Source organism: Dendropsophus ebraccatus, chromosome 1, assembly GCF_027789765.1.
Source record: "Dendropsophus ebraccatus isolate aDenEbr1 chromosome 1, aDenEbr1.pat, whole genome shotgun sequence".
In the NCBI taxonomy this organism is placed as follows: Eukaryota; Metazoa; Chordata; class Amphibia; order Anura; family Hylidae; genus Dendropsophus; species Dendropsophus ebraccatus.
Window position 1 is genome coordinate 88524296 of NC_091454.1, and position 27290 is coordinate 88551585.

At 44.1% G+C, this 27290-nt stretch overlaps 2 protein-coding genes across 2 annotated transcripts in view; both read right to left on the minus strand.

The window, feature by feature from the left end:
- Positions 1-8188, minus strand: part of TBC1D30 (TBC1 domain family member 30) — a 116007-nt gene extending 107819 nt beyond the window's left edge. The window contains exon 1 of the mRNA XM_069974626.1: positions 8139-8188. The gene's annotated coding sequence lies outside the window, so the exon portion shown is untranslated. The remainder of the gene's footprint in view (positions 1-8138) is intronic.
- Positions 8189-14075: 5887 nt separating this feature from the next.
- On the minus strand, positions 14076-27290 carry LOC138775183 (adipocyte plasma membrane-associated protein-like). Its single transcript, XM_069955842.1, has 9 exons — positions 27149-27290; positions 24646-24735; positions 24385-24503; positions 20930-21028; positions 18883-19032; positions 17751-17863; positions 16505-16665; positions 16058-16253; positions 14076-14405 (listed from the first exon to the last, which is right to left on the minus strand). Coding segments are annotated over exons 1-9 (1131 nt in total). The 5' UTR covers positions 27151-27290; the 3' UTR covers positions 14076-14204.

Consider the following 27290-nt stretch of genomic DNA (forward strand, 5'->3'; position numbering starts at 1 on the left):
GCACAGTACATTTTTATTGGTACATGGATTTATTTGATTAGGAAAAAAGTTTTGCAGAAATCCCAAAATCGTGTGAATATGTGCTGCTGGAATGCTGTTTTGTACAGAGATCATTTGGTGTTCCATGTTTCTTTAGACATGACAGGCCCCCACTGCAATCTGTAGTCTAAGCGTCCATCATGACAAGTTAGTATGTGGTTTTTATTTTGTTAATTTGCTACCCAGCTCTTTTTCTCTTGAAATACCACTATAGTAGTATAGTAAAACATACAGTGTTAGTTTTTAGTAATGGTTCATTTTTCCTCAGTGATAGACGACAACCATTAGAAGGTCTTTCTGCCACATGGTACCTGTAGCCCTTACGATTTCTACACGTTTGTGTGTTTAATGTTTTTATGATCTTTTACACGTTTGGGTTGATTCAGGTTATATTTTAATACATTACTGTTAACAATGATCATCTCTTTTAAAATGTTGCATCACATTGTTACTATTTGAGAAATTGGGTTCCTATATGAAGTATCCAAAGTTTTATATTTAAATGTATTTTATACTTGGGAAATGATTATGGAGTTTCTATCCTAATTTGTAAGTCCTGATTCTATAAATCTACACAAACACTTTGGGGGCGATATCAATATGTGTCCTGGCTTACTTTTGTGCAAACTGGTTTGCACAAAAATCTGTACCCTTACCCTGGTGCACACCTTATGGGTGGGCAGGCGGCGTCCTCATGCACCTGATTTATTATGGTATACACCTGTAAAAAGGTGTAAATCATGGCTCTGGAACAGGTGTAGTTTTCTGCACCTGCCGTTTGCTGGATTTATTAAGAGTCGTGCTTCTTAGTAAATCTGGCACAGTACGCTGGTACGATTACGACAGTCTTGATAAGTCTCCCCCTTTCATTCTCAGAATTTACTTGTGCATTATAGCATACACACAATCTATGGACACAGACAGGTGCAGTGTAAATTGCACAATGCTATATAAGAGCACGGCTATAAAGTAGCATAGCAGCTCTGTAGCATATTTCTGGGTAACTGCTAAGGAATAAGCCAATTAAAAATACAGATCACATATAAATTTAACAGTCTGCAGCTGTAAAAGTGTATATATAAATAAATATATATATCCTCAAAAATTTCATTTTAAGGAAGTCATTTTTATTCATTTATTTATATTGTACCAATGTTAAACACAAATATTTTTTTAGACATTTCTAAGCCAATTTCTCACACCATGATATCAAGTGAAAAATACCGCTCTCACCCAGTGCTGCACTAAAATAGAATTAGGTGCTGGAAATGTTCCTGGTGCCATGTGCTTATTGGAGAAAATTGTTGTGGTTAGGTAATGCAGTATATGAAGTGAAATGTAAAAGTACCCATGTACTGCCACTGCACATCTGTGATCACAGCCTTACCTTTCTAGACATATGTCACTAAGGTATTGTGTCTGTCTCTCTCTCTCTCTCTCTCTCTCTCTCTCTCTCTCTCTCTCTCTCTCTCTCTTGTTAAACAGGTAGGGGGTCTTGTGGTTTGTTTATGTGGTTGTAATTCACTGTAATAACTATCTATGGCAGGGATGGGGAAGCTAAAGTTTTGACTGTCCAGGCATGATGTAAATTGTAGTTTTACATTGGCTAGAAGGGTGGGTTCACATTGAGGAATCCTCACAGATAAGTTCCGGCGGATTCCCATGCTCGTCCCCGCTCGCATCTCCGCCCATTTCATAGACTCCATTCTATCGGTGGACGAATTCCGACATGTCAGTTCTTTTGGCGGAGGGCGGAATCCACCTGTGCATATAATTGAGTCTATGGCACAGGCGGAGATGCACATGGCTGCGAGCGGGGACAAGCGACGGAATCCACCGGAACTTCTCCCACAGATTCCTCAGTGTGAAGCCACCCTAAGGCTGAAGGTTCACCATCCCTGGTCTATGGGAATAAATACATGCTCCTGTGATATTCTTCCTCAAAAGTGGGACAGACCATGCATTTGAAAATGGTGCCACATCTGTCCAGAAGCTTTGACAAGTATTGCTGTTCAATTTTAGTATCAGTATTGATGTTCAAAGTCAATGGGTTAAACTGCAGTGAAAGATGTAGCCCGTGGACATTTGTGGTTTCTAAAAAAAAAAAAATTAAGTTGATCCACTTTAGACTGTGTTTTAGCAAAAAGAAGAAATAAAGTTTTTGTTTTATAATTCCCTTTTTTAATCAGCTTGGCTTAGGCACAAAAACTCCAATGACATGTTACCAAAACTGCTGTGTGTATGAATCGGTCATATTGGATTTTAAAGGCAACCTGTCACTACTACTTTCATGCTGCCTGAGCCGTATGAAACCTTGACAGGCAACCTTATTAGGTGATTCATGACTGAATGGCTGCACTGTTTTTAAAGTGATCAGCACTACATGTATGCAGCCATTTAAAGTATAGGGCCACATATACTTTGCACTGGTATTTTCTAGATGCAGATATTTGTATTATTTAGCTTTGTTTACTATGTGTGATCTTTAGATATCTGTAATTTGCTTTGCCTTGTGGTGATTTGGTTAACTTGTTTAGAAAGTGACCTTTAACTTGACCCTGTTCACTGCTGCACTTTTCAATAAATTCAGTTTGTCAGTTTTACATTTTTTCTACTGTCCAGTTATTGTCTATTGGCTTATACCACAGTAATAGAGGTAGGTCACTTTGCAGTTCACATCAGTCTGTACCTGTATATACTGCCTAAATATTTCTCTCCTTAACCTACATAACTAAACAGTAACTGCTTTCAGGGCATGTATGGCTTAGGTTTTCTTTTTCTGATGGGTCAGATGATATCAGAAAATAGAAACAGATTAGGGAAAAAAAGTAAGTTTCAGTATTTTTTTTGTCATGGGGGCTGCCATCTTGCCATCGTTGTTTATAACAGCATTTATAGTGATAAATATTTTACAGCAAGCCTCATGGATGTAGATGACAATAGACAGGACCTGTTCCATTAAGATAAATGTGAAACATCATTGAGCATATTTTGTGACCTTTGAAGAGGTCATTCTACAGGGCGGTTCTATTGTCTTACCCCTTTCACTGTACTGGTGCACAGCCTCCTCTTATCATCTCAGACGTAACAATGGAATTTTAATACTTACCCTGCCGGGAAATTCCTGTTCCTGGAGTCCGTAGGCAGCACACAAAGGGTTAAGTCTAGGATCCCGAGTGCAAGGCAGAAGAGACATGCTCAGCAGTAACCAATCAAAAAAGGTCACATGGTATAAGAGGCAGCAATAACCACACCTACACAGAGTTCGTATGCAGCAAATAACTTTATATAAATCATAGGGAGGGAGTCTTGTGCTGCCTACGGACTCCAGGAACAGGAATTTCCCGGCAGGGTAAGTATTAAAATTCCATTGTTCCTGGTAGTCCTACGGCAGCACACAAAGGGACTTATAAGCAGTATAAATCAACATAGGGAGGGTCAACAATCACCACTTTTAGCTCTTAAGTATTTTAGAGCCTAAGGCCACCCCTGTAGAGACATCTAGGCGGTAATACGTGAAGAATGTAGATGACGAGGACCATGCGGCTGCTCGACATATTTCCTGTAAAGGGACATTGGCAGATTCCGCTCAGGATGCAGCTATGGCTCTGGTTGAATGAGCTTTTAGGGCTGAGGGCCCTGGAAGTCCTTGGGATGAATAACAGAATAGAATTGTATCCCTAATCCATTTTGATATATGGGTTTTAGAGGCTTTAGACCCCTTCAGTCTTCCTTCGTACAAGACAAAGAGGTTCTCATCCTTCCTGAATTCTTTTGTTCTGTCCATGTAGAGCAGAACCGCACGCCGAACATCCAAAGGGTCTTCACCTGACTCTAAGGATGGTAAACTCGGCAGGATAATCTCCTGATCAATTGTTGATGAAACTTTCGGCGTAAATCCTGGCAGTGTTCGTAAGTACAACCCATCACCGAGATCCTTAAAATAGGGTTCTCTGGAGGAGAGAGCTTGGATCTCGCTGACTCGCCTGGCTGAAGCGATAGCCACCAGGAAGGCGGCCTTCCATGTTAAGTACTGGAGCGTAGACTGTAGTAACGGCTCAAAGGGAGGAAGTTTCAACCCTTCTAAGACTACCTGAAGGTCCCATGTTGGAATAGGTGCTTTTGTCGGTGGATGCAGATTTTTTGCTCCTCTCAAGAAGGTTGCTACTAAAGGCTCATTTGAGAACTTCCCACCTAAATAAGAGTTAATGGCTGAAAACTGAACTCTTACAGTACAAAGCTTCAAACCTTGATCCAATCCTTTCTGGAGAAAGTTCAAAATTGAAGGAAGTGAGTAATCTGTGGTAGTGGAGGTGAATGTCTTCCATACCCCTTCATATTTTTTCCGGGTACTAGCTCGCCTGGCATTTATTACAGTAGAGATAGTCTTTTCAGATAGTCCCTTCTTCCAAGCGTTCAGTTCATTCTCCAAGCTGTTAATTGGAGTAGACGGATGTTCGGATGGAAGAACCCCCCCTGTACAAGCAGGTCTTGTTTGTAAGGCAGTTTCCATATTCTCCCTTTCGCCATACTCAGGGCTAACGGGAACCACGGTCTGCGGGGCCAATAGGGAAGAATCATCAGAGTCCGAGCCTTCTCCTCTTTCACCTTCCTTAGGACTCTCATTATTAGAGCCGGAGGAGGAAAGGCATAAACGTAGATTGTCTCCCACGAGATGGATAGGCCGTCCAGTATCGTTGGACGATCCGCCAGATTCCTTGAACAGAACTTCGGGAGTTTCGCGTTCTTCCTTGTGGCAAAGGCGTCTAACTCTGGGGTTCCAAACTTCTTCGTCACTCGACGAAAGGTATCCTGGGATAATTCCCATTCTCCTGGAAGAAGCTGATGGCGACTCAGAAAATCCGCTGTATGATTCAGAGTCCCCCTGATATGGATCGCGGAAATGTCCTGAAGGTGACGCTCTGCCCATGTGAAGATCTTTTGACTTTCCTGTAGGAGAGTTAAGCTCCTCGTGCCTCCCTGCTTGTTCAGGTAGAACATGGCTGACAGATTGTCCGTCTGTACTAAGACATTCTGGCCGGATAGAAGCTGGCTGAAATGAAGGAGAGCAAATCTTATCGCTCTCAGCTCTCTCCGGTTCGAGGACATCCTGCTTTCTCTGGATGACCACCTCCTTTGGACCCATTGGTCCCGAATGTGTGCGCCCCAGCCGTAATGAGAGGCATCCGTAGTTAGAATTATTTTGTCCTGTTGGATCAGGGGTACCCCCGCAGTCAGGACTGAATGGCTCAGCCACCACGCTAGATCTTCTCTTGTCCTTGGAGAGAGGGAGATAGGATGGTCCAGGGCGAGGTGATTTTTGTCCCAAGAGGCAAGAATTTCCATTTGAAGAAAACGCACGTGTGCCCTGGCCCATGGCACAGCATCCAATGTTGACGTAAGGGTCCCCAAGACCCTCATTGCTTCCCTGAGGGTGACCGTAGGGCGAGATCTCAGAGCCATCACTTGTTTCCTCAGCCGGTCGATTCGAGCCTGAGAAAGGAAGAGTCTCATTAATACGGAATCTACCAGGAATCCCAGGTAAAGGATCTTTTGAGATGGATTCAGCTGAGATTTTTCCTGGTTCACTAGAAACCCGTGTGCTTGCAACAGACGTAATGTCGAGTTCAGATGGACTTTTAATACAGAAGCTGATTCGGCTATTACTAACCAGTCGTCTAAGTACGGGATCACTGTCAGACCCTGAATCCGAAGAGCCGCTGCCAATGCCACAGATATTTTTGTGAATACTCGAGGGGCAGACGACAGACCGAAGGGCAGGCAAGTGAACTGGAGATGAAAAACTTGACTGTCCGATTGCAGAGCTATTCGCAGGTATTTGCGATGGCACGGTGCCACTGGCACATGCAGATAAGCGTCCGTGAGGTCGATGGATGCCATAAAATCGTTTTGATTTAGTAATGCAATGACTGTCTTTATGTTGTCCATCTTGAATGTACATTTGGTCATGTACTGATTTAATTTTGACAGATCCACTACCAGCCTGAATTTGCCGTTCTGTTTCGGCACCAGGAACATATGGGCGTAGCATCCACTTCCTCTTTCCTGATGAGGTACTGGTTCCAAAGCTCCTTTGCCTATAAATTCTTTGATCGCAGAAAGAAGATTTGGATCTGAAGCTCTGTTTATGCAAAACATATCTGGGGGCGGTGACTGTAGTTCCAGGCAGTAACCGTGTTTTATTATGGATAGGATCCATTTGTCTGTAGTTGTTCTTTCCCACTGTTGAATGAACAATCTCAGCCTGCCCCCTACCGATGGAATTGGTAAGGTGGCGTCATAAGTTCTCTCTCTTCGCCCCAGCTTTCCCTTTAGAAGATGAAGCCGCCGAAGACGGTCCCGTCTGTTTAGACCTGAAATTTCTAAACCTGTTCGCCCTGTAATCCTTCCTTGGTCTATGTGAAGATCTAGACTGACGACGAGCAGGCTTATATGTTTGCTTCTTGGGCATCGGGAACGTCGACTCTTTGCTCTCATGTAAATCCTTGAGGATTTCCTTGAGCTGGGGCCCAAACATTGATTCAGGCTGAAATGGGAGTGAACAAAAATGATTTTTTGAGGCCACATCTCCTGGCCATTGTTTTAGCCACAGACAGCGTCTAGTTGAGTTGGCTGCCGACATGATCTTTGAAGACATGGACAATGCATCCAGAGGGGCATCGCATAAGAACTCCGCGGCTGCCTTTAATGTCGGCATCTTTTCAAGAATCTCCTCCCGAGGAACATTAGAGGCCAGGTCCTTAGTGATGTCGCTTAGCCAAACTCTAAGAGCCCTGGCGACCGGGACAGATGACAAAGCGATCTTGGAGGAAGCTGCTGCGGCAGAATATATCTTTTTCGATAAGGTGTCTGCCTTTCTATCCAGAGGGTCCTTCAGCATTGTGGAGTCCTCTGCAGGGAAGATAGACTCCCAGGAGCCTCCCAAGACGAGGTAGATGCCTCGTCCAATTTGTAAACCGCCTTGAAGCGGGAGCCCGTGTCCAATCGCTTCTCAGGTTTTTCCCAGTCCTTCCTTAGTAGTTTGTCCACGGTTGGGTGGAGAGGGAAGCACTTGCTGTCAGAAACAGGGAAATAATACAGCGCATCCCTAGGGGCTTTGTCCTTTAAATTCCTATCCGATTCCAGTGTCCCTTTAATGGATTTAATTAACGCAGACACATCATCCCTATGGAACATGTAGTAGTCCCCTTGTGATACATCCGAGTCAGAGGATGAAGCATCCGCCGAATGTGCGGGGGAAGTATTGGACCTGCCGGTCTTTATTCTTTTGGCCGATGGACCTGAATCCCCAAACATAGAGCGCAATTCGGCGCGGATCACATCTCTAATTGAATCAGACAAGGATGGTGTGTGTAGTGGTGTTTCTGATGCAGCTGCTGATGTGCACAGTATGCAGGTATCCCCACTGTTGTCATCAGGTAATAAACCATCACATTTCACAACAGACCTATGCTTGGTCTTGGACACACTTTTTCCCCCAGGAGATGACATAATGCACTAAAAAAACAATACATGTATGTGTCAACATATATCCCAAGGGTAATGGGTGGTAGAAATAAGGAGGTACTTACATCGGTCACCAGGCAATGCGACTGACTCACCAGTGCACAGAAGCCTGGGACCGCCTCCTATTTAAAGGGGTAAACCTTCCCCCTTCCTAGTAATTGCCACACATCCTGTAAACTTTTATTGCCCTGCTGAAAAGGTTGCCCCACTTCCTGGATATAGACCAATGAGGAACCAGGAGGGGGAGGACGTCACTTCCGGTATGGACGCTACAGCGCCCGACATCCGGAACGCCCGCCGCACGTGTATCTCCAGCGCGCGGGAAACGCTCCCGCCCGGACTCTGCAGCGAGCCGCTTCCGGTCTAGCTCTGACGACTTCCGGTCTCGGCGGCGTGAACGCAGGACGCCGGCTCCACGTGCAAACCCGACAGGGATTCAAACAGGTATAAACATCCGGTCTGAGAGCGGGTGCACCACCAGTAATAACCATAATAATTCATGGAAAACATTCTCACACTGGGCAATACATTGTACCGGAAAGGCAAATTATGACATAATATGAGGGGCTCACCTTGGTCGGACTTCGATCTTATCCAGTAGTCCCGCGGCCGAGAACCTCATGTAGAAAGATGGAAGGTGGCACACTGCAACCCAGAATCCATCCCTCGTCTCGGTGGCAAGCCTTTGAGAATTTTCCCCCCCAGAGATGGAAAATAGCACACTGCTACTTTGTACCCAGCTCGGGACTCTCGCGAGAAAACCGACTTTGTGCAAGGCAGAGCAGGGTAAACCACTCACAGTAGTTTAGAGCCCCTGACTGTCCTAGCGATGTGCCAGCAGACACTGCTCAGGCAAGCTAGGAGGAAGAAATAAACAATATAAGCAAGAGAAATAAATATGTCTCTTCTATCAATGCAGCAGAAGAAAAAAAACTCTGTGTAGGTGTGGTTATTGCTGCCTCTTATACCATGTGACCTTTTTTGATTGGTTACTGCTGAGCATGTCTCTTCTGCCTTGCACTCGGGATCCTAGACTTAACCCTTTGTGTGCTGCCGTAGGACTACCAGGAACAGGAAGTCTCAAAAATAAAAAGTATAGAACACACACCACAACGATTTCTTTTCAGCTGCTTAAGACTTCATTTTCTTTTTTCTTTTTCATCCAAATATAAACATATACATGTTCACAATAGTAAAGTCTGAAAATGTATATCACCCAGTGAAAGTAGCAGAGTCTTTTGTATAGGTCCTACTTCAGCATGCCGCCCTTCAGACACAGTTCACAGTCAGGACAGAAACATCCATAGAGTCCATGAAAGATACGCGACGTTTCGAGAGCTCTTGCTCCCTTTGTCAAGCCTACTACATGTGCATCCCATTACCAATAAATACACGTCGACCTCTCACGGGATCTGAAAATGGTTTAAAATAGACATTAAAATACATCAAATATCATGGAAATGTAACATAAATCTCACGGAGCATTAATACTGGTAACATATATAATATTATTCTTATAGGAAGACACTGAAATTACAGTTTTCATTTATCCCTTTTGGGTTCAATGCCTCCATTTTTTGTATCCAGTATACTTTTTTTTGCGAACGTTCCAGCCTATCTCACACATTGGTTAAATCGGCGAACGACTGTTCACACGGAACGATTTGCGAATTTTTTGCGAACGACGATTTGATAACATGTTGAAAGATCAAAATGCGCAATGTATTGTTCGTCGTATGATCGTTCGCTGTGTTTACACGTATGATTATCGTTCGAATTCGATCGTTATCGCGCAAATTTGTACGATAATCGTTTCGTGTAAACGCACCATAAGGCTGGTATTACACGGAGCGATTATCGTTCGAAAAATCGTTAAATCGCTCGGATTTGAACGATAATCGTTTCATGTAATAGAAATCGTTGATCGTTTCATAGGATCCGGACCTATTTTTATCGTTTTATCGTTCGCACATTGTTCGGTGGAATAAGAATTCGCAGCTAAAATGTACGCAATACCGACGACTAAACGACCGTGAGAATGATCATAAATAACCATCGTTCCATGTAATCATCGTTCCATGTAATTGGGCGAACGCTTTCGGGTCGTTTGCCTTAGCGGTAGTTTAAGATCGTTTATCATTAATCGTTAGTCGTCGAAAAATTGCTTGCTGTAATAGTACCCTAAGACACTTGTGTAATCACCCCTCTATGGGTGTCATACACAGCCCCCTGTCACTGCATCATCATCCGGGGGTGGGGCTGGGACTGTGTAACTGAGATCCAAAGCACTGTGGCTCCATATCCCCCCTGCACTGTATATGTGTAAACTGTCCTCACAGACAGGCAGCTGCTGCTGCACACAGCCTCCCGGAATGGATGATTCTACACCAGCAGCAGCCAGAAGGGTTAAAATCATTCATTCAGGGACGCTGTTATCCCCCCTCCTCTCTCTCCTCATGTTCTCCTGTGACAGCAGCAGCCCCCCTCCCTTCTTTCCTTTCCTCCTCCTGCCGTTGGTGCTGCACTCCTTATCACCCATCTCCCTCTCTGACAGCATAAGATACATGTATGGAAAGTGTGTTGGAGGGTGTATTAGCACATATTATTGGCCTCATATCGATTTTTCAGTTGATTGGTTCCCTTTAAGGAAGGACTTTCACTACAGGTTTGGACAGAAAGGCTGAGGTGCAATTTATTGAGTTCACCGCACAATTGTCCAACAGTAGTATGTTGATGTATTTAACATTGTTGGCCAATACACTAGAATGTAAATGACTAATTGTTGGGTTCAAACACATGACACCTCCATCAATTAATTGTTAGGGTACAAACCCACACACCGTATACACAGCAGATACGCAGCAAATACGCAGCAGATTTGTTGGTACAGATTTGATGCTGTGTTCAGTTATTTAGATCTAATCTGCTGCGTATTTGCTGCGTATTTGCTGCGTATCGCAGCAGTAAATACGCTGCTTATACGGTGTGTGGGTTTATACCCTTAGGCTGAGTTGTGGGTGCAGCACAGACACATTGAACACCCGAAAGCCTTGACTCCATTCAGTATGACGTCTGCTTACTGCAGCTACCATGCAATTCAATGTAAGCCTCGATGCACAAACAAACTAAACTGACTGCTTTTGGCTGTTCACTTGGTATGTGCCCACAGCTCTGCCAAATTGTCCATCAGAGGGGGGCACTGGGTCTTGGCTGTTCAGCAGCATAGGATGCTAGATGGGGGGCAGAGTCAATGGAGAGTAAAACTGAAACAGTAAACAGTGCTCCATGGTGAAGATCATAACAAATGCAACCGGGTGAGCAGGGAAGATGAAAACTCTCACCTGGGTCCGCTGTGCAAACCGAGGCACAACGCTCACAAGGGCGGGAACCAAGATGAACTGCAGCCACTCCCGTAAACTCATCTAAGGGATTAGACAATGAGACAACTTTTCTCCACTCCAATACAGGTCATTGGACGCAGGTCCAAGGGCAAAGGGCAGACTTCTTTTTCAAGTGTTATGACACGCTGTCTTAATAAATTAGATATTTTATTTACGTTTTACCGTCTATTGCCCTTGGACCTGCACCCAATGACCTGTATTGGAGTGGAGGAAAGTTGTCACAATGGAGAGTAAGGCCATTATGACACTGCATCAACAATTTAATACTACGCTTATTGACTAAACAAAATTAAAGAGAATCTGTCAGCTCCAGGGCCCTACCTGCTAAAATTGCAATCTGTACCACACACCAAAAGATAAGCAATTTATTTAAAAGGTGCGATCAATGACACACAAACTATTTTTGATCGTTGCCTGCATTTACACAAAAAGATTATCGTTTAAATTTGAATGTTTTTTTCACACGATAATCGTCCCATGTAATAGGGCCCTTAGATGTGGAGGTAATAATTGCAGCAGGCACCTGGAGTTGGTGTGAGCAACAAATATCAAGGAGTCTGAAGTGCCAGTGGTTGGTCAGCACATGGGCTTCCTGCTGCTAAAAGGGGTTGGCCACTTTATAGTAAAATAGTTCAGTCTACAGTATTAGTAAGTGTACTCACTGTATATACTGTCAGAAGCTCCCTGTGTACCTCATAGAGCTAATATCAGACTCCCCTCCTCCCTGCTCTGTGGTGTTTTGGTCCATAAGATGGCTGACATGGAGGAGCATGTGACCATGCCCTGCCCCCTAGTGTCCAAAACTGAGCCTGTATACACCTATGGAGCACACTGGGGGCAGGGCAAGGTCACATGCTCCTCCATGTCGGCCCTCTTATGGACAGACTTACCACAGAGTAGGACAACCTGGAGGAGGGGAGTCTGATGTTAGCTCTATGAGGTACACAGGAAGCTGCTGTCAGTATATACAGTGAGTACAGTTACTAATACTGTACACTGAACTATTTTAGTATAAAGTGGCCAAACTCTTCAAAGCGGTAACTCCAGGTGCCAGCTGCCACATGACTTTACCATTGTGGCGCTCTTTCTTAAAGAAAGCAGCTATCTTTTTCTAATCTCCTGGATAACTCCCAGTTTCCCAGAACTGGATCCAGCCTTGGAGGTGTGGCAGCCAGTTAAAAGGCAGTAGGCTGGTGAGCAGATTTTAGAGATTAAAAAAAAAAGTGCTTCACTTCTTTATTACTGTAAATCTCTACTCAAAATTGAAGGCAAATCAAATGACTGGCTGATCCAACTTGAGGTTCAGTAGAATGTGTGGCCTCTCTACAACACCTGGGCATGCTCCTGATAAGGCGGAACATGTTCATCTGAGGAATGTCCTACCAGACCTGGATTGGAGCATTAGTCAACTGCTGGACAGTCTGTGGTGCAATGTGGCGTTGGTGGATGGAAAGAGACATTATGTCCGAGATGTATTTGATTGGATTCAGGTCTGGGGAATGGGCAGGCTAGTCCATGGCATCAATGCCTAGAACTGCTGACACACTCCAGCCACATAAGTCATGCATCAGAACAAACATAGGGCCAACCACATTAGCATATGGTCTCACAAGGGGTCTGAGGATCTCATCCCTAATTTTAGTGTTCTCTGGCCAATGCCAATTACTCTGCACGGTTTTGGGCTGTAAGCCTTACACCACCACCCTCATGGAGTCTGTTTCTGACAGTTTGAGGAGACACATGGATATATGTGGCTGCTGGAGGTCATTTTGCAGGGCTCTGGCACAAAGGAGGAGGTAGCGGTCCTGCTGCTGGGTTGTTGCCCTCTTTTGGCTCTTCTCCAGGTGTCTGCTCCATGCTCTGGCCACTGTTCTTACAAACACAGCTAACCTAGTCCCCGCTCGCACTGATGTGCCATCCTGGAAAAGCTTTCATACTACCTGAGCACCTTCTGTGGGTTCTAGACACTGCCTTATGCTACATCTAAGAGTGAGAGCAATGACAAAATGCTGAAGTGACCAAAACAGCAGCCCAAAGGGATGAGAACAGAGAAATGGTCTGTGGTCTTGTTACTTGCCTATCATTTCTACCTGTGGTCTGTTCCATTTCCACAACAGCAGAAGAAATGGATTCACAATCAGTGTTGCTTCACTGAACAGGCTGATTTCACAGATGTGTGACTGACCCGGAGTTACATTGTGTGGTTTAAGTTTTCACTTTTTTTTTTAGCAGGGCATGTACATAGCAACTCACCTTCTTCCTTAGATAATAAATAGGTTATCCAAAACTGGTTTATGTCATTTAAACCTGTTGAGATCGGGAAGGGGGGGGGGGGGGGGGGTGAATTATCGTACTGTTTTATGCTAAGATTCTTTGTTATCCATAGCAACCAATCACCACTCATCTTTTATTTTACCAGAGCTGCATGAGAAATGAGAGCTTTTCTTTATTACAGCTTCCATTTAAATGCTGAGGTAAAGTATAGGCTTAGCATTCACTTACAAGAAGGTAAAGTCTCACAGGAAAGTCCGAACTTTGTTTTAAGGGACTCCCCCTTTCTTGAGCTGAAGAGTCCTTCAAAATGTGTTGGAAGCATGGTGGATTGCAGACTCCTTGTAGAAGTCTCAAGTTACTGCACCTCAATGCATGAGTGTGAAAGCTTGAATGGCTGAGATCGTGGTCTCTTTGTGCACTAGTATGTGTAGGAGAATGGTTAAATATATTCAGTGAAGAAAACTGTAGTAAATATCTGTATATGTATAGAAACAAACAAGCATATGCTGTAGGTCTTTTATATAACTTGGACTTAGGAGTGATGACCACTGACATCTTAATATACTGCACGGGTAGTATGTATTAGTGGCACTACTCTTTGCCAGTGAGCACTGCTGTCTGTTTTAATGATTGGTCGGAGTCTCAGCTCCCAGATCCCCCCCCCCCTCCCTGATCAGAACTTCTAATATAATTAACAGCATGCTAAATGCAAATCAATATATATATATGTGAATCTAGCCATACCATCACACTCCTGTAAATAAAGGAACACAATATAAAATGTTCATGTTTAAAGTTTTATTACAAAAATATAAAAATAAAAAGAAACTGATCAACATTATACAATACATGGTCTACATAACAGGACTCCATTTAAAACCAGTTATGGTAGTAAACTATAGTAGTATATAAATGGCTAAAAGGCATGTTATCACCCAGCCACACTATGTACTACCTAACTACCTATGGTGACAAAACTACAAGGAAGGGCAAATCAGTGTTACCCAAATAAAGTTTTCCTTGGTGCTCATAAACATCACTTATTGCCCATATTACACTTCCGTCCGGATCATGAAAGCTGTCTGCTATTTCTCCAAGTGCATTCAACTCAAGGAATAAGCCATGTTTTTTTAACAAGATGCTGTATGCAGATAGTGGGGTAATCTACAAAAAAAAACAAAGAGTTAATACATGGTGTGATTATAGCTTCTTTTCATTTTATCCCAAGGCATAGTCTTTTCCATGTTTGAAAAAGACTGTCAGAAGTTGAAACGTTGCATTGGTGGAATAAACTCATGGACTGAATTATTCTTCTGTGGTCCAGGGCCTACACAGGTCTTATCTTACATACTGCAAAAACGTGCTGCTACAGAAAGATTTATTGCTGTGTCTGGTAGCAGAGCTATGAAAGTAGGTGATGACAGTAAATGCCTCACTACCTTAGGGTCCTATTACATGGGCCAATGAAGGCCCAAATCAATACTGTAAAGGAGCCCCAATCTGCTAGATCAGCACTCGTTTACTGGGCCTTTAAGGGTCCATTTACACAGAAGGATTATCTGACAGATTATCTGACAAAGATTTGCTGCCAAAGCCAGGAATGGATTTGAAAAGAGAAGAAATCTCAGGCTTTCCTTTATGACCTGATCTCTGTTTATAGTCTGTTTCTGGCTTTGGCTTCAAATCTTTGCCAGATAATCTTTCTGTGTAAATGGACCCTTACCCGGCCCGATAATTGTTTAGCAAGGACTGCACAGACATTCTTAGCGATGTCTGTGCAGCCCTTGCCTAAACAGTAAATACCTCACCTGTTCACGCTCCTGGTCTTCTCTTGTGCTCTGCATGCGTCTCAGCACAGCATGTTGTGACTGCAGAGTGGCCTGTCTGAGCTGACTGGCCGCTCAGCCAATCACTGGCCATGGCGGTCCTTGTCTGTGATTGGCTGAGCGGCATGTCATCACTATGATTATCTGTGTAATAGGACCCTTACCCAGGTAATGTCCATGAGAGTATAGAACAATCATGAGAACTGTAGCAATTTACAAGGTAAACTTACCCACAACAAGCCTTGGTAGCATCCAAACAAAGGTGCTATTCAAAGCTAGACAAGAAATTATTATATCCTAGCTATGGTGACATCACCTAGTGAAATTTACACAGATATGGACCCACTTAAATTCTACCACACTAGTGGGATAAGCATCATATTTCAAAAAGCTATTGTAATGCACAAGGTAATAGCAGAATTCAGGGTGTCATAAGAAAATTACCGGTTGTTTATAACATATTTTTTAGGAATTTATGGTAGTGATTTTTAATTTTCCGTTTTACTATGCTTATTATAAAATCATCCTGAAATCCAGCCACCAGACCTTTTATTAAAGACAGACTTCCTGTTCTGTACACATCACAGTGTCCTTACTATCATCATAGACAGGAATACAGTGGAAAAATACATCAGTATACAGAAAACAGGCACACTTTAGACAAAGCTCACAGCTAAGCCTCCCCTCCCCTGAGAAATGATATCAAGAACGTCACAGAGCATGCTTAGCAAATGGTCCCATTTTAGTAAATATGGTGTGGGCCATTCAATTGTGCTTATGTCCATAGGGCTTGCTGTAAAGCATTGCTCTATCTGCTGTACAAACAGCTCAGACAAGATGGTGACCACCATAAAAATGCACTAAAATGATATTTTAGAAAATTAAAAAAAAAAAAAAATTTTTTTGGAAAAATTAACAGATTTATTAAAGAAAAAAACAAATAACTACACCATCAAAATAGTAGAAAATATGCATCAAACACATACATACCTTGACAATAAATCTCTTTAGGGCGGGATAAGGTGCAATGGCATCCAAAAATGGGAGAAAGAACCCAGGAAAACGTGTTGTTGACATTCCAACTCTGTATGTGCCCAGTGTGGATATTCTAATATTATCTGGGTAGCCTGGCAGATTGTCCGCAAATATTTCTTTCACTCCCACTTTACTACCTGCTAACCAGTAGCTATTCAGGCGAAACAAAGAAGAAATTATATGAAAATAAATGTAGGGACTATATGCACTGAAAACTGGTAAAATGTTTATACAAATGTTTTTTATGGATATATGATATATGACAAGAGTAAAAATGCTATGTAGATAATGTATGCCATGTGTTTATTTACACTGCTGTTTTCCTGCTGACAGGTCCGCTTTAAAAATAGTGTATTTGAGGAAGCCCTAAGGGATAATAATATAGGAAGAGGATAACCATACCGTATGATTCTGGAGATGCTGGTCTCTGCTATTAAAATATAGTCCTCCTCTGGCGATAAAGCCAATCCATTAGCCATATACAGGTTGGTCAGTAAGGTCTCTGCCTCTTTCTTTACTGGATCATAACGTATTAAGCGACCCCTGTGATTTGTTTCCAATACCTGGAATACAATAAAATAAACACGAACAACTTAACAGAGCTGTTACTCTTCAGACGTCAGAAGTGGCACCGGGAAACGCGCAAACATTGGAGGAGGACACTAGGAAAACGTGGTGAGGTACAAATAAGATGTTTATTATGTTTTATATAAGGACACTAAATAAAAAGTATGCCAGAGTACCCCTTTAAGGAGCTCCATTAAAAAGGCTCTGAGTGGGCACTATAACTTAGAGGTAGGGGCTATAGCACCAACATCAGTGTGAGGGGGGGGGGAAATGTGGGTACACTAGTGGCCCCATTATAAATTTTATATTTCCATTGTTGATCAAAAGACTTAGGTTCCTACTAGACGGACCAATGGTGGCCTGATCAATAATGTAAATTAACCCTGATCTGCTAGATTGGCGCTCGTTTACTGAGCCTATTAGAGGGATCAGCACAATCATGCTGATTGGTTCCCTTTAAGTAGACAATATTTTGTTCCCAGCTTGGGCTACAGTGAAAAGACAGCTGATTATAATGAGGCTGTAAGCTTTTGCCTATACATACATCAGTGTTTAGGAGTGAAAGAGCCTGGTTCACATTTTAAGGCCTAATGTGGTGATTTGCACTGCACTGACCCCCAATTGCAGATGCCTGATGTGAAATAAAAGAAACCCTCCAAAAAGCAACCCATTTTGGAAACTACACTCCAAAGTGTAAAGGTGTATATTGAACATTTTGACCCCACTGGTGTTTTTCAAAAATTAACGGATGAAATGGATGATGTAAAGTGTATACTACATTTCTAAAAATCAGTGCCTCGGTTCAGTTGCCTCGCATCACAGTAGTCCCCAGGTTAGATTTGGTACTGTGCTTCCAAGGGTTTCCTCTTACACTTCAAAACTGGGGAAAAATAACAGGCTTCTTGAGACACTGGCCCCTGACATAAGAAAACTGGAGTCCCACTGGGCACATGGACAATCTGCACACTTTGCAGAACATGTCGGTGTAATGTAAACAACAAGAAAATATTTCTGGGTAGAGTCAGATGGCACATTACATAACTACACTGATAGGTAGCAATTATGTAAACTTGGAATTTACCTCATATCTGTGATGTCGTCTACCCCACTTGTTACTTGAATCTGTGAAATAGATAATCCCATTCTTGGACAATTCAAGTCCATTCAAAAACCTGAAAGGAACTCCATCCACTCCTGTCAGACATTAAAATACAGTAAATGAGAAGGGCAACTAGAAAACAAAAGTCACAATATCACAGTTTTCAAGAGTCCCGTTTTTTCTGGGACTGTCACAGGTTTGAAGGGACGGTCTCAGCAAATTAATGTGCCAGCAAGCCCCGTACCCTGATGACAAACCCTGCCCATGGCGCTGACCGCAGATGGGATATTAACTATCACTGCCTGAGTGCACAAGGCCTGAGGAGGAGAGATGGGATGTACAACAGGTGGGATATTAACTCTATCACTGCCAGTTAGAGGTCACCTAGCTTCCCCAGCATCTTGAACTCACTATGATGGAGGTCACCCAGATTTCCCAGCATTTTATACTCAGTATCATGGAGGCCACCCAGCTTTCCCAGCATCTTGTAATGTACTTAGTATAGTGGAGGTTACCCAGATTTCCCAGCATCTTGTGGTCACTATAATGGAGATCACCCATCTTTCCCAGTATCTTGTAGTTAGTATGATGGAGGTCACCCAGCTTTCCCAGCATCTTGTACTAAGTATGATGGAGGTCACCCAGATTTCCCAGCATCTTGTACTTCGCATAATGGAGGTCACCCAGCCTTCCCAGCATTTTATAATCAGCATGATGGAGGTAACCCAGCTTTCCCAGCATCTTGTATTGTACTCAGTATAGTGGAGGTGACCCAGCTTTCCCAGCATCTTGTACTCAGTATAATGGAGGTCACCCAGCTTTCCCAGCATCTTGTACTCAGCATGAGTTTTCCCAGCATCTTGAAGTCAGTATGATAGAGGTCACCCAGCTTTTCCAGAATCTTGTAGTCAGTATGATGGTGGTCATCAAGCCACACCCCAGCAAAACACACCCACGGTAGACCACGCCCCATAGACCACACCCACAACAAGCCACACCCTTTGTTTCCCACAATAAGCCATATCCAAGTGTCCCTTAAAGCTATGTAATATACATGGAACCCCTGTGATTAAAGACAGTATATGGCTGTCTCCTAATATATAATTTTTATTACCTTCTTCATTCGAGATCAGAAGATACTTCTCCCCAGTTTGCGGATGTACCCTGTATAATCCATAGTACGAATCTGCTACAATTAGATAGCCATCACTGTCCATTCGGATGCCATGTGGACGGCCACACACTGGTTCATATTCAGGGGTACCTAACAAATAAAGAATAAACCTATAAATCTATCTGTATTGCATTGTTCTTTTGTTACTTTACATATATCTAATCACTAGTTATCATATGATGTCATTTTCAGGGTTCACAGCTGCATGCAGTGGAATGTGTAGCGGAGAACGGAACGTTGTGTCTCTATATGAGCTTTCGTCTGGTCCATTTTGTTTGTTTTGATGCCACAATGAAGGCACAGTAAGGACACCATTCAGCTCTGTATAATATGGAGCTGTGATATGGATGTGCACAAGCAGGGACAGCCTGGGTGTAGATGGCACCGTGAGGTGGCACACAGCTACTGCTTGTAAATTATGTAGTTTGGGGCTTGATCATATTACATAGCATTATTCAGGGCCTGCCTAAGGGTCTATTACATAGGTTGATTATCGTAGACATTGCTCTTTGTAATAGGGCCAGCGATCAACCAACAAACGTGAAAGTGCTCACTGGCTGATCATTCACTTTAAGGCTATGTTCACACAACGTAAATTTTCGTAAAATATTACGTTAGTATACGTTGCATTGTTGTCTATTGGATCCCGGCCGGAGCATATACACTTATTATACGCTCCGGCCCGGATCCCTACCGGCACCGCAAACAACTGACATGTAAGTTTTCTGCGGCCGCTATTCATTGAATAGCAGCCGTAGAAAACCATGTCAGTGCGCACTGTGGAACAAGCGGCTGCACGCTCCATAGTGTGCAGTGGGGAGTTCTGATGCGGGCGCGCACGGATACACCTTGCATCAGAACTCTGTGGGGCTAAACATTATCTGGATGAACCTTTCAGAGACCGGCTGTACCGTGACCCGGCCAGGTCACGGAATGGCTGGTCTCTTACATAATGTGCACATAGCCTAAACCTGTCAAAAAATAAACTGCCATCGGCCGCATATCTCCATGGAGATGTGTGTGGCTAACTGATGCTAGACTGCACAAAACATCCAGCTCTGGCTGCACAATTATGAAATCATGTCATAGGCTGCAAACTCATAGATTGGAATTCATTTACAACCTGGCACGAGCCGTATAATACGGCCTTAGGCTGTGTTCCCACACAGTATTTTTGCTCAGTATTTTTCAACTAAGACCAGGACCGGACCATCCACTAAATTTCAGCAGTGTGTGAACATAGTCTTTCTGTGTTTTCAATCCACTCCTGATCTACATTACGGACAGATTAAAAACCCATCGATTTCTTGTACCTATTCACACATCCACAATTTTTGCGGATTCGTGAATAGCGGACCACTACGGAGGCAAAAAGCATTTGCAAATGCGTACTGTGACTGAAGCTTGAAGGGGAAGTTATGAGATGTTACGTCATACTGGGCATAACCACTATTAGTCTGAAGTTTGGCAAGTGATTTAAAAAAATGTCACGGTTTTTAACTATGTTAGGGCCTCCTGACTGAGTAATTCTGGCAGAATATCAAGCAGAGGCTGTGCCGCAAACTCCACTTGAAGTTCTGCCTGTCCTATCCATAGAATAGGATGCCTTGTGTGTCCTCTGCTCTCTGCCGAAATTATTGAAATTCTGCTTGAAATTCCACATAATTTACACAGTGTGAACAGGCCCTTAATGAGTGGCAAGTGCCCACAGCCCTCCTCCCCTATCATAGCCCCCCCCATCCCCCCCATTTCGTTTGATCACCTCCTCACAGTCCACCACACTCTATACCATAAGTGACACTGGATAGTGGCTGTGGAACTGTTGAATTTCCCTGATCAGGGGCTGAACTAAAAGTATCAGTGTGCATATAGCTCCCCTAACATTAGACTTTAACTGTAAACCCTACATTTAGGCACATATTCACAAATAGCTCTCATACACTATTAACATCTACACAGGAACAGAGAAGTTAGTGTAAGGACTCACCACACTGGGAAACATTCTTCCCCATCTGGGTTATAAACTTCAGCTGCTCTCCATGAATCATCCACAGCTTTCCATCCACAGTGCCAGTATAAAGGTTTCCTATACATTGTATCATCACAAGTTAAGATATCACATGCCACAGTGGTTACACAGAGATAATGCATCATCTGGGAAAAAACTACAGTGATAATTGCACTGTATTTACTGGGGGCTAGAAAACATACTTCTAGCCTAAAGACCCTTTTACATGGCCTGATTTACGGCCGCTCAGCGAGATAAGCCCTCGCAGTGCCTTTACATGACAAGATTCATTGTGCGGATGGGCCACACAAATGATCGCTGTATCGTTTGCATGGCCATTTAAATGAGAAGAGAGAATTCAGTACACTCAGATCCCAACTGATCAAAACTTTTGACATGTCTCTGTAAAATGTCAAAAGTTTAATCTAATGACAGGTACTCTTTAAAATATAAAGATCCTAAAAAAACTGCCAGGCTTTAGTGGTGCAGGGAAAAACCCCTAGTAGTTTCCACACCAATAAACTCTAAAATTGTATACTATAGCTTGTGTGACATTTGCAGAGCTATCATCCTGAGAGAGTCCTCTTCTTCATCCCTATTCAACAGGTGGTACTCCAGTATTAAGCTGTGGCAACAGGCCTTTTCAAAGGGTGTAGCATATATCAAAGAAAAACTATGAGCAATTTTGTGCTCATAGTTCCCAGTTCTTCTCGCACTCATAAAAATATGCAAATTCCCTTGTTAGGAGCACTGGGGGGAATTCTTAGCCCTCCAGAGCACTGTTCAGCCTGCCTGCCGCCGTCAATGCTGACGATTACTGACGCATATTCAAGCCTATCTGCCTATGCACAAGTATGAGCATTAGAGGGGCGGGCAGGCGGGCTGGACAGTACTCTGGGGGGCTTGGAATGCATTAAATATGGCATGGCATTAAATATCACATAAACGGCTATATCACATAAATATGGCTATGGCATTAAATATCACATAAACAGCAACACTTAAAAGTGTGAGAAAAATGGCGATTGTAAGAGAAGTTCAGCGGCTACGGTAAACTATCAGCAGGTACAGGTGCACAAACCCGCTTATAGTTTTCTTTTAAATAGTATGGCTGAATTCCACAGATTTAAACTAGAGAAAAAAAAAAACATTCAGATCCCAGACCAAACTAAATATTTATTTTTCTTGTCTTTAAAAGCCAAACAAGGATCTCACAGTTGGTGGGAACCATGTAAGTGATAGGGAGTAGGATACTTCAATTCAAGCAAAATCTGGCCCTCAGGTATGAACCTGGCTAAAACATTGATTCTTATAGCTTTGTGTCCTGTTCCTTTGTTATTCCTACTAGAAATGTATGACTAAATAACCAACTGGGTGATACCAACTAGGGATGCATCATGCACTACACAATCACAGCTGCCAGACAGTGTAGGGACATACCCACAACTGGTAACACCCAGTTGTCTATGTATTTAATTCATAACAAAGTAAGCACTTAGGAACTAAAACATAACTTTTAATCAAGATAATAAAAAAGAAAGGTATATATAGCTAAAATAGATAGAATCACCAATCTGAATCAAAATCACCGCACTTAGGAAAATCCTAAGGTGCACTCCTAAGGTGGTAGATGCCAGGATGTAATGCCCCTAGCTCCTAGGGGCATTACATCCTGGCACCTACCACCTTAGGAGTGCACTGAACATCTGCAACAGGATGCCTGTTCCACCATCGGGACGCTATTGATAAGTATTGCTGGTTTTCAGACACATGTATACGTTGTGCTTTTATGCTATTGAGCATTTAATAATCCAGTGATAGTAGGATGCAGCTATCAGCTGCTTGACTGGGCTAATTGCAAACAGTATACTGTATCTTAGCATGCCTGTCACATTCATGTAAATGACTATTTTTTGCTATATCCTGCCATTTGGGTACTGACTCCCAAGAGTCCTATTGGTGGTATTCACTTGCTGTAATACTTAGGATTTCTATTGTCCTGATTACTAGTACTGGCATCATCCCATGTGCATTCTGAGACACACATGTGTCACTGAGTTACTCCTCAGCATTATCCAGCAATCCACCGGAGGTGGTGCAGGTGGTTTTGCGCTGTACATCTATTGCACTACATTTTCTTTTGTTGTTATTGTTTGTTGTACACCACTATATCCCTGATGATCCTGTTATTATTTGTACAGGTGAAACGCGTTGGATTCTTTTTTGAATATTGGTTTGGTGTGGTACCCCATTTTGTGTGATTCACATTTTGTGTTTGTTTGTGTCTTGTCCTGCACTTAGAGGAGGGAAGGGAACGTCATAGTGGTTGGGGCCACCCTTTTAAGGAGGTGGGTCACCCCAAAAGGTAGGGAAAGTATCACAATCTAGGAGTGGACAGAGTGCACCTTGTCCTCTCGTGTGTTTCCCTTTTAATAAGTTCCGTTGTTTATACATTTACACTGTTATTTTCCTAAGTGCGGTGATTTTGATTCAGATTGGTGATTCTATCTATTTTAGCTATATATACCTTTCTTTTTTATTATCTTGATTAAAAGTTATGTTTTAGTTCCTAAGTGCTTACTTTGTTATGAATTAAATTTGTTGCTTTATAGTAGCACAGGAGTGTGTATATCGGCGTGGAGGACGTTACCCCCTCGTATATCTAATTGGGTTTTCTGTGGAATTCGCAGTTGTCTATGTAATCACAGGCGGATAAACAGAAGAAGCATACACCATAGAGCTATACGATGTTTAAGAATTGTTATTTTATGGGAAATAAAAGTATTTATCAAAACAACTTTTGATGGCCACCAAAGTCTTGTGCTGCAGAAAACAACAACCATCGCCCTATTTCTTACTATATACTTACCCAGCTATGTACACCTCTTATACTTTTCCACTTAATACTTGTGAGATGAGTGAATCTTGAGCACACTGGTCGCTGAAGAAGTTGGATGCAGCCCTAGGGCTGTCCTGGAAAAGATGGATATCTATGTTTAACAGGACTCCCTAGGGCTGTGTCCATCTTCTTCACTTGCGATCTACTCATCTCTACTGCCTATATTTAACCTCACTTCCTGGGAACCATGAAGATAAGTATTTTGCTAGGTGACTAAGTAAAGGGTGGCTAAAAATAGTGCCACTCACTGTAAACTGTGAGAGCTGATATAGTTAGTACAGCGCAGCATCAGCTAATATCTGCAGAGCACTGGATACCAATGGTGTATGGACTATCTTAAAGGGAAATTATCAGCAGGTCAGAAGAATCTTTTGTGAAACTGGTAAAATCATTGTTATTGGCCACACAAATGATACAGCGATTACTAGTGACTTATAAAGCTGCGGACTGGTGCTTGTCTGTGGCCGTGCACAGCCACTAATAAAGTCGTCTGAAACTGTTTTGGATGTTTCTTGAGACTCCACTTCATCTTTACCTTCATGATCACTGGTAAAGGACTCCGGACCTTTCAGCTGTCCATAAAACGCTCTTTTCCCATGCTGCAGCTTTCTGTTTACCGCCAGTGGTCCCACTAGTGATGGCGGCTTTTCAAACCTAGATATATTAACCAAGATGAAAATACTACTGACTACTGGGAACTGAAGAAAACTTAACAAAAACAAGTGGTGCAACAATTTTTGGTGATAAAGGTGGAAGGAAAGGAAATAATATGCTTCCCTTATAGCATGGCACTTACTGGAATGGCTCTGGGTCAATTGGTGATGGCAGCAAATAAACCCCCACAATGGTAGCGAGACATGCTGCAGAAAAGCCCCACTTGAGATACCTGTAACATAAACAAGTGCACAACTTATTATGCAAAACTATGACACAAAAGCTCCTCTGGCTGTGGCTTATCTTCCCAAGAACAAAACCACTGAGAAGTGAAATTCCATCATGCCCAACCCTCCTCTGACATCTGCCTTCAGGAGAACGTCAGGTGGTGTTGACAAACCCAACAGACATCAACAGGTTCAGCTGACACCTAATGTGTACGTCTAGCTTAAAAAGTGCCTATACCACCAGGTCCAGACTGAAGCACTGGAGGCGGGCCGCCCCATCTTAGTGGGAGGAAACCTCTGCCCCTCTATGATAGGGTTCCATTGATTCTAATGGAGTCACATCATGGAGGGGCTGGGGTTTCTTCCCACTGGGGGTGGGTCAGCCCGCCTCCAGTGCTTCAGCCTGGGCCTGGTGGTACAGTCACTTTAAAGGTGTTATCCGGAGAGCAGAAAAGGTGCTACCTCTTCTGCGCTCTACTTCCTCCCTCTAGCCGTCTCTAGTGATAACCTCTGCATACAAGAGGGGCATGGGAGCTTGTTATGGGCAATGATCAATAGCTTCCCAATGTTACCGATGTCACTGTGACATCACAGAGATGTTGGACATTGGTACGGGACATGCAATACTTGCACCATGCCCCCCTCTCATCTCAGACATTATCAGCAGACACAGTTGCAATTCTTATGTTTGCATCCATATGGCACAAGCTCCAGCCCGAATGCACCACTGTGAAGCTTTCAGTTTGGGCCTACAGATGCTTGGTCAGGCCATGACTGGTGTCTGTTACAGCAAGTACACACTAGAATTGCTGCAAATTTCCTGCACAGAAAGTCACACAGAAAATCAGCAGATTACAGTGCAGAAAAGTAAATGCAATTTTTAAATTCAGATATTTTCATGATTTTAAAATCTGCAGCAAGTCAGTTTACATTGGGGGTCAGTCATAGGTTTCCCCCTTGAAATCAAAGGGAAAGGCAAAAACTCAGCATTTCCAAAGTAAATCTACACAACTCTATGTGCATTTTCCTGCAGATTTCACCTAGTGTGCATTCCCCCTCTACATAATCCATACTATGCTCATGCAGCCTTAGGGCCCCAATACCTGAGCCTCCTGAGCTATGTAGGGCCCCAATGCCTGACCCTCCTGATCTCTGCAGGGCCCCAATGCCTGACCCTCCTGATCTCTGCAGGGCCCCAATGCCTGACCCTCCTGAAATCTGCAGGGCCCCAATGCCTGACCCTCCTGAGCTCTGCAGGACCCCAATGCCTGAGCCTCCTGAGCTGTGCAGGGCCCCAATGCCTGACCCTCCTGATCTCTGCAGGGCCCCAATGCCTGACCCTCCTGAGCTCTGCAGGACCCCAATGCCTGAGCCTCCTGAGCTCTGCAGGACCCCAATGCCTGAGCCTCCTGAGCTCTGTAGGGCCCCAATACCTGACCCTCCTGAGCTCTGCAGGGCCCCAATGCCTGACCCTCCTGAGCTCTGCAGGGCCCCAATGCCTGACCCTCCTGAGCTCTGCAGGACCCCAATGCCTGACCCTCCTGAGCTCTGCAGGGCCCCAATGCCTGAGCCTCCTGAGCTCTGCGGGACCCCAATGCCTGAGCCTCCTGAGCTCTGCAGGACCCCAATGCCTGAGCCTCCTGAGCTGTGCAGGGCCCCAATGCCTGAGCCTCCTGAGCTGTGCAGGGCCCCAATGCCTGACCCTCCTGAGCTCTGCAGGACCCCAATGCCTGACCCTCCTGAGCTCTGCAGGACCCCAATGCCTGACCCTCCTGAGCTGTGCAGGGCCCCAATGCCTGAGCCTCCTGAGCTCTGTGGGGCCCCAATGCCTGAGCCTCCTGAGCTCTGCGGGGCCCCAATGCCTGACCCTCCTGAGCTGTGCAGGGCCCCAATGCCTGAGCCTCCTGAGCTCTGCGGGGCCCCAATGCCTGACCCTCCTGAGCTGTGCAGGGCCCCAATGCCTGAGCCTACTGAGCTCTGCAGGGCCCCAATGCCTGAGCCTCCTGAGCTCTGCAGGGCCCCAATGCCTGAGCCTCCTGAGCTGTGCAGGGCCCCAATGCCTGACCCTCCTGAGCTGTGCAGGGCCCCAATGCCTGAGCCTCCTGAGCTCTGCAGGACCCCATCTCCACAATATGTCAGGTCATCGCTGAGATTTCAGTTTGCACTGTGTCTACCATTGGCCATTTCTGGCTGACCCTCGCCCCCATTCACACTGTGCAGACATTCCAGCATTATCCCTACCCATCAGAGCTGTAAGAAGAAGCAATGCTATAGCAACTCCCCAGTACAAACACTAAACAAGGCTCCAAAGATGCAGCTTCTTATCCATTCCTATTCCAGGTGAAGACTGAGAGCCGCACACCAACCGCACATGTGCCCTATAGGTGATGCGGTACCGCGGCGTCTCCCCCCGCTTACATGTTCCGGCAGATCGGAGCTCCGCTTGTTCTGTGTGATGTGAGGACGCCGGGCGGAGAGGTGGGCGGAGCGGAGAGCGGGGTCACCCAGAGTGCACGGCCGCCTCCGGGAGCAGGTCCCCGGCCTCCTGTCACTCCCGGCC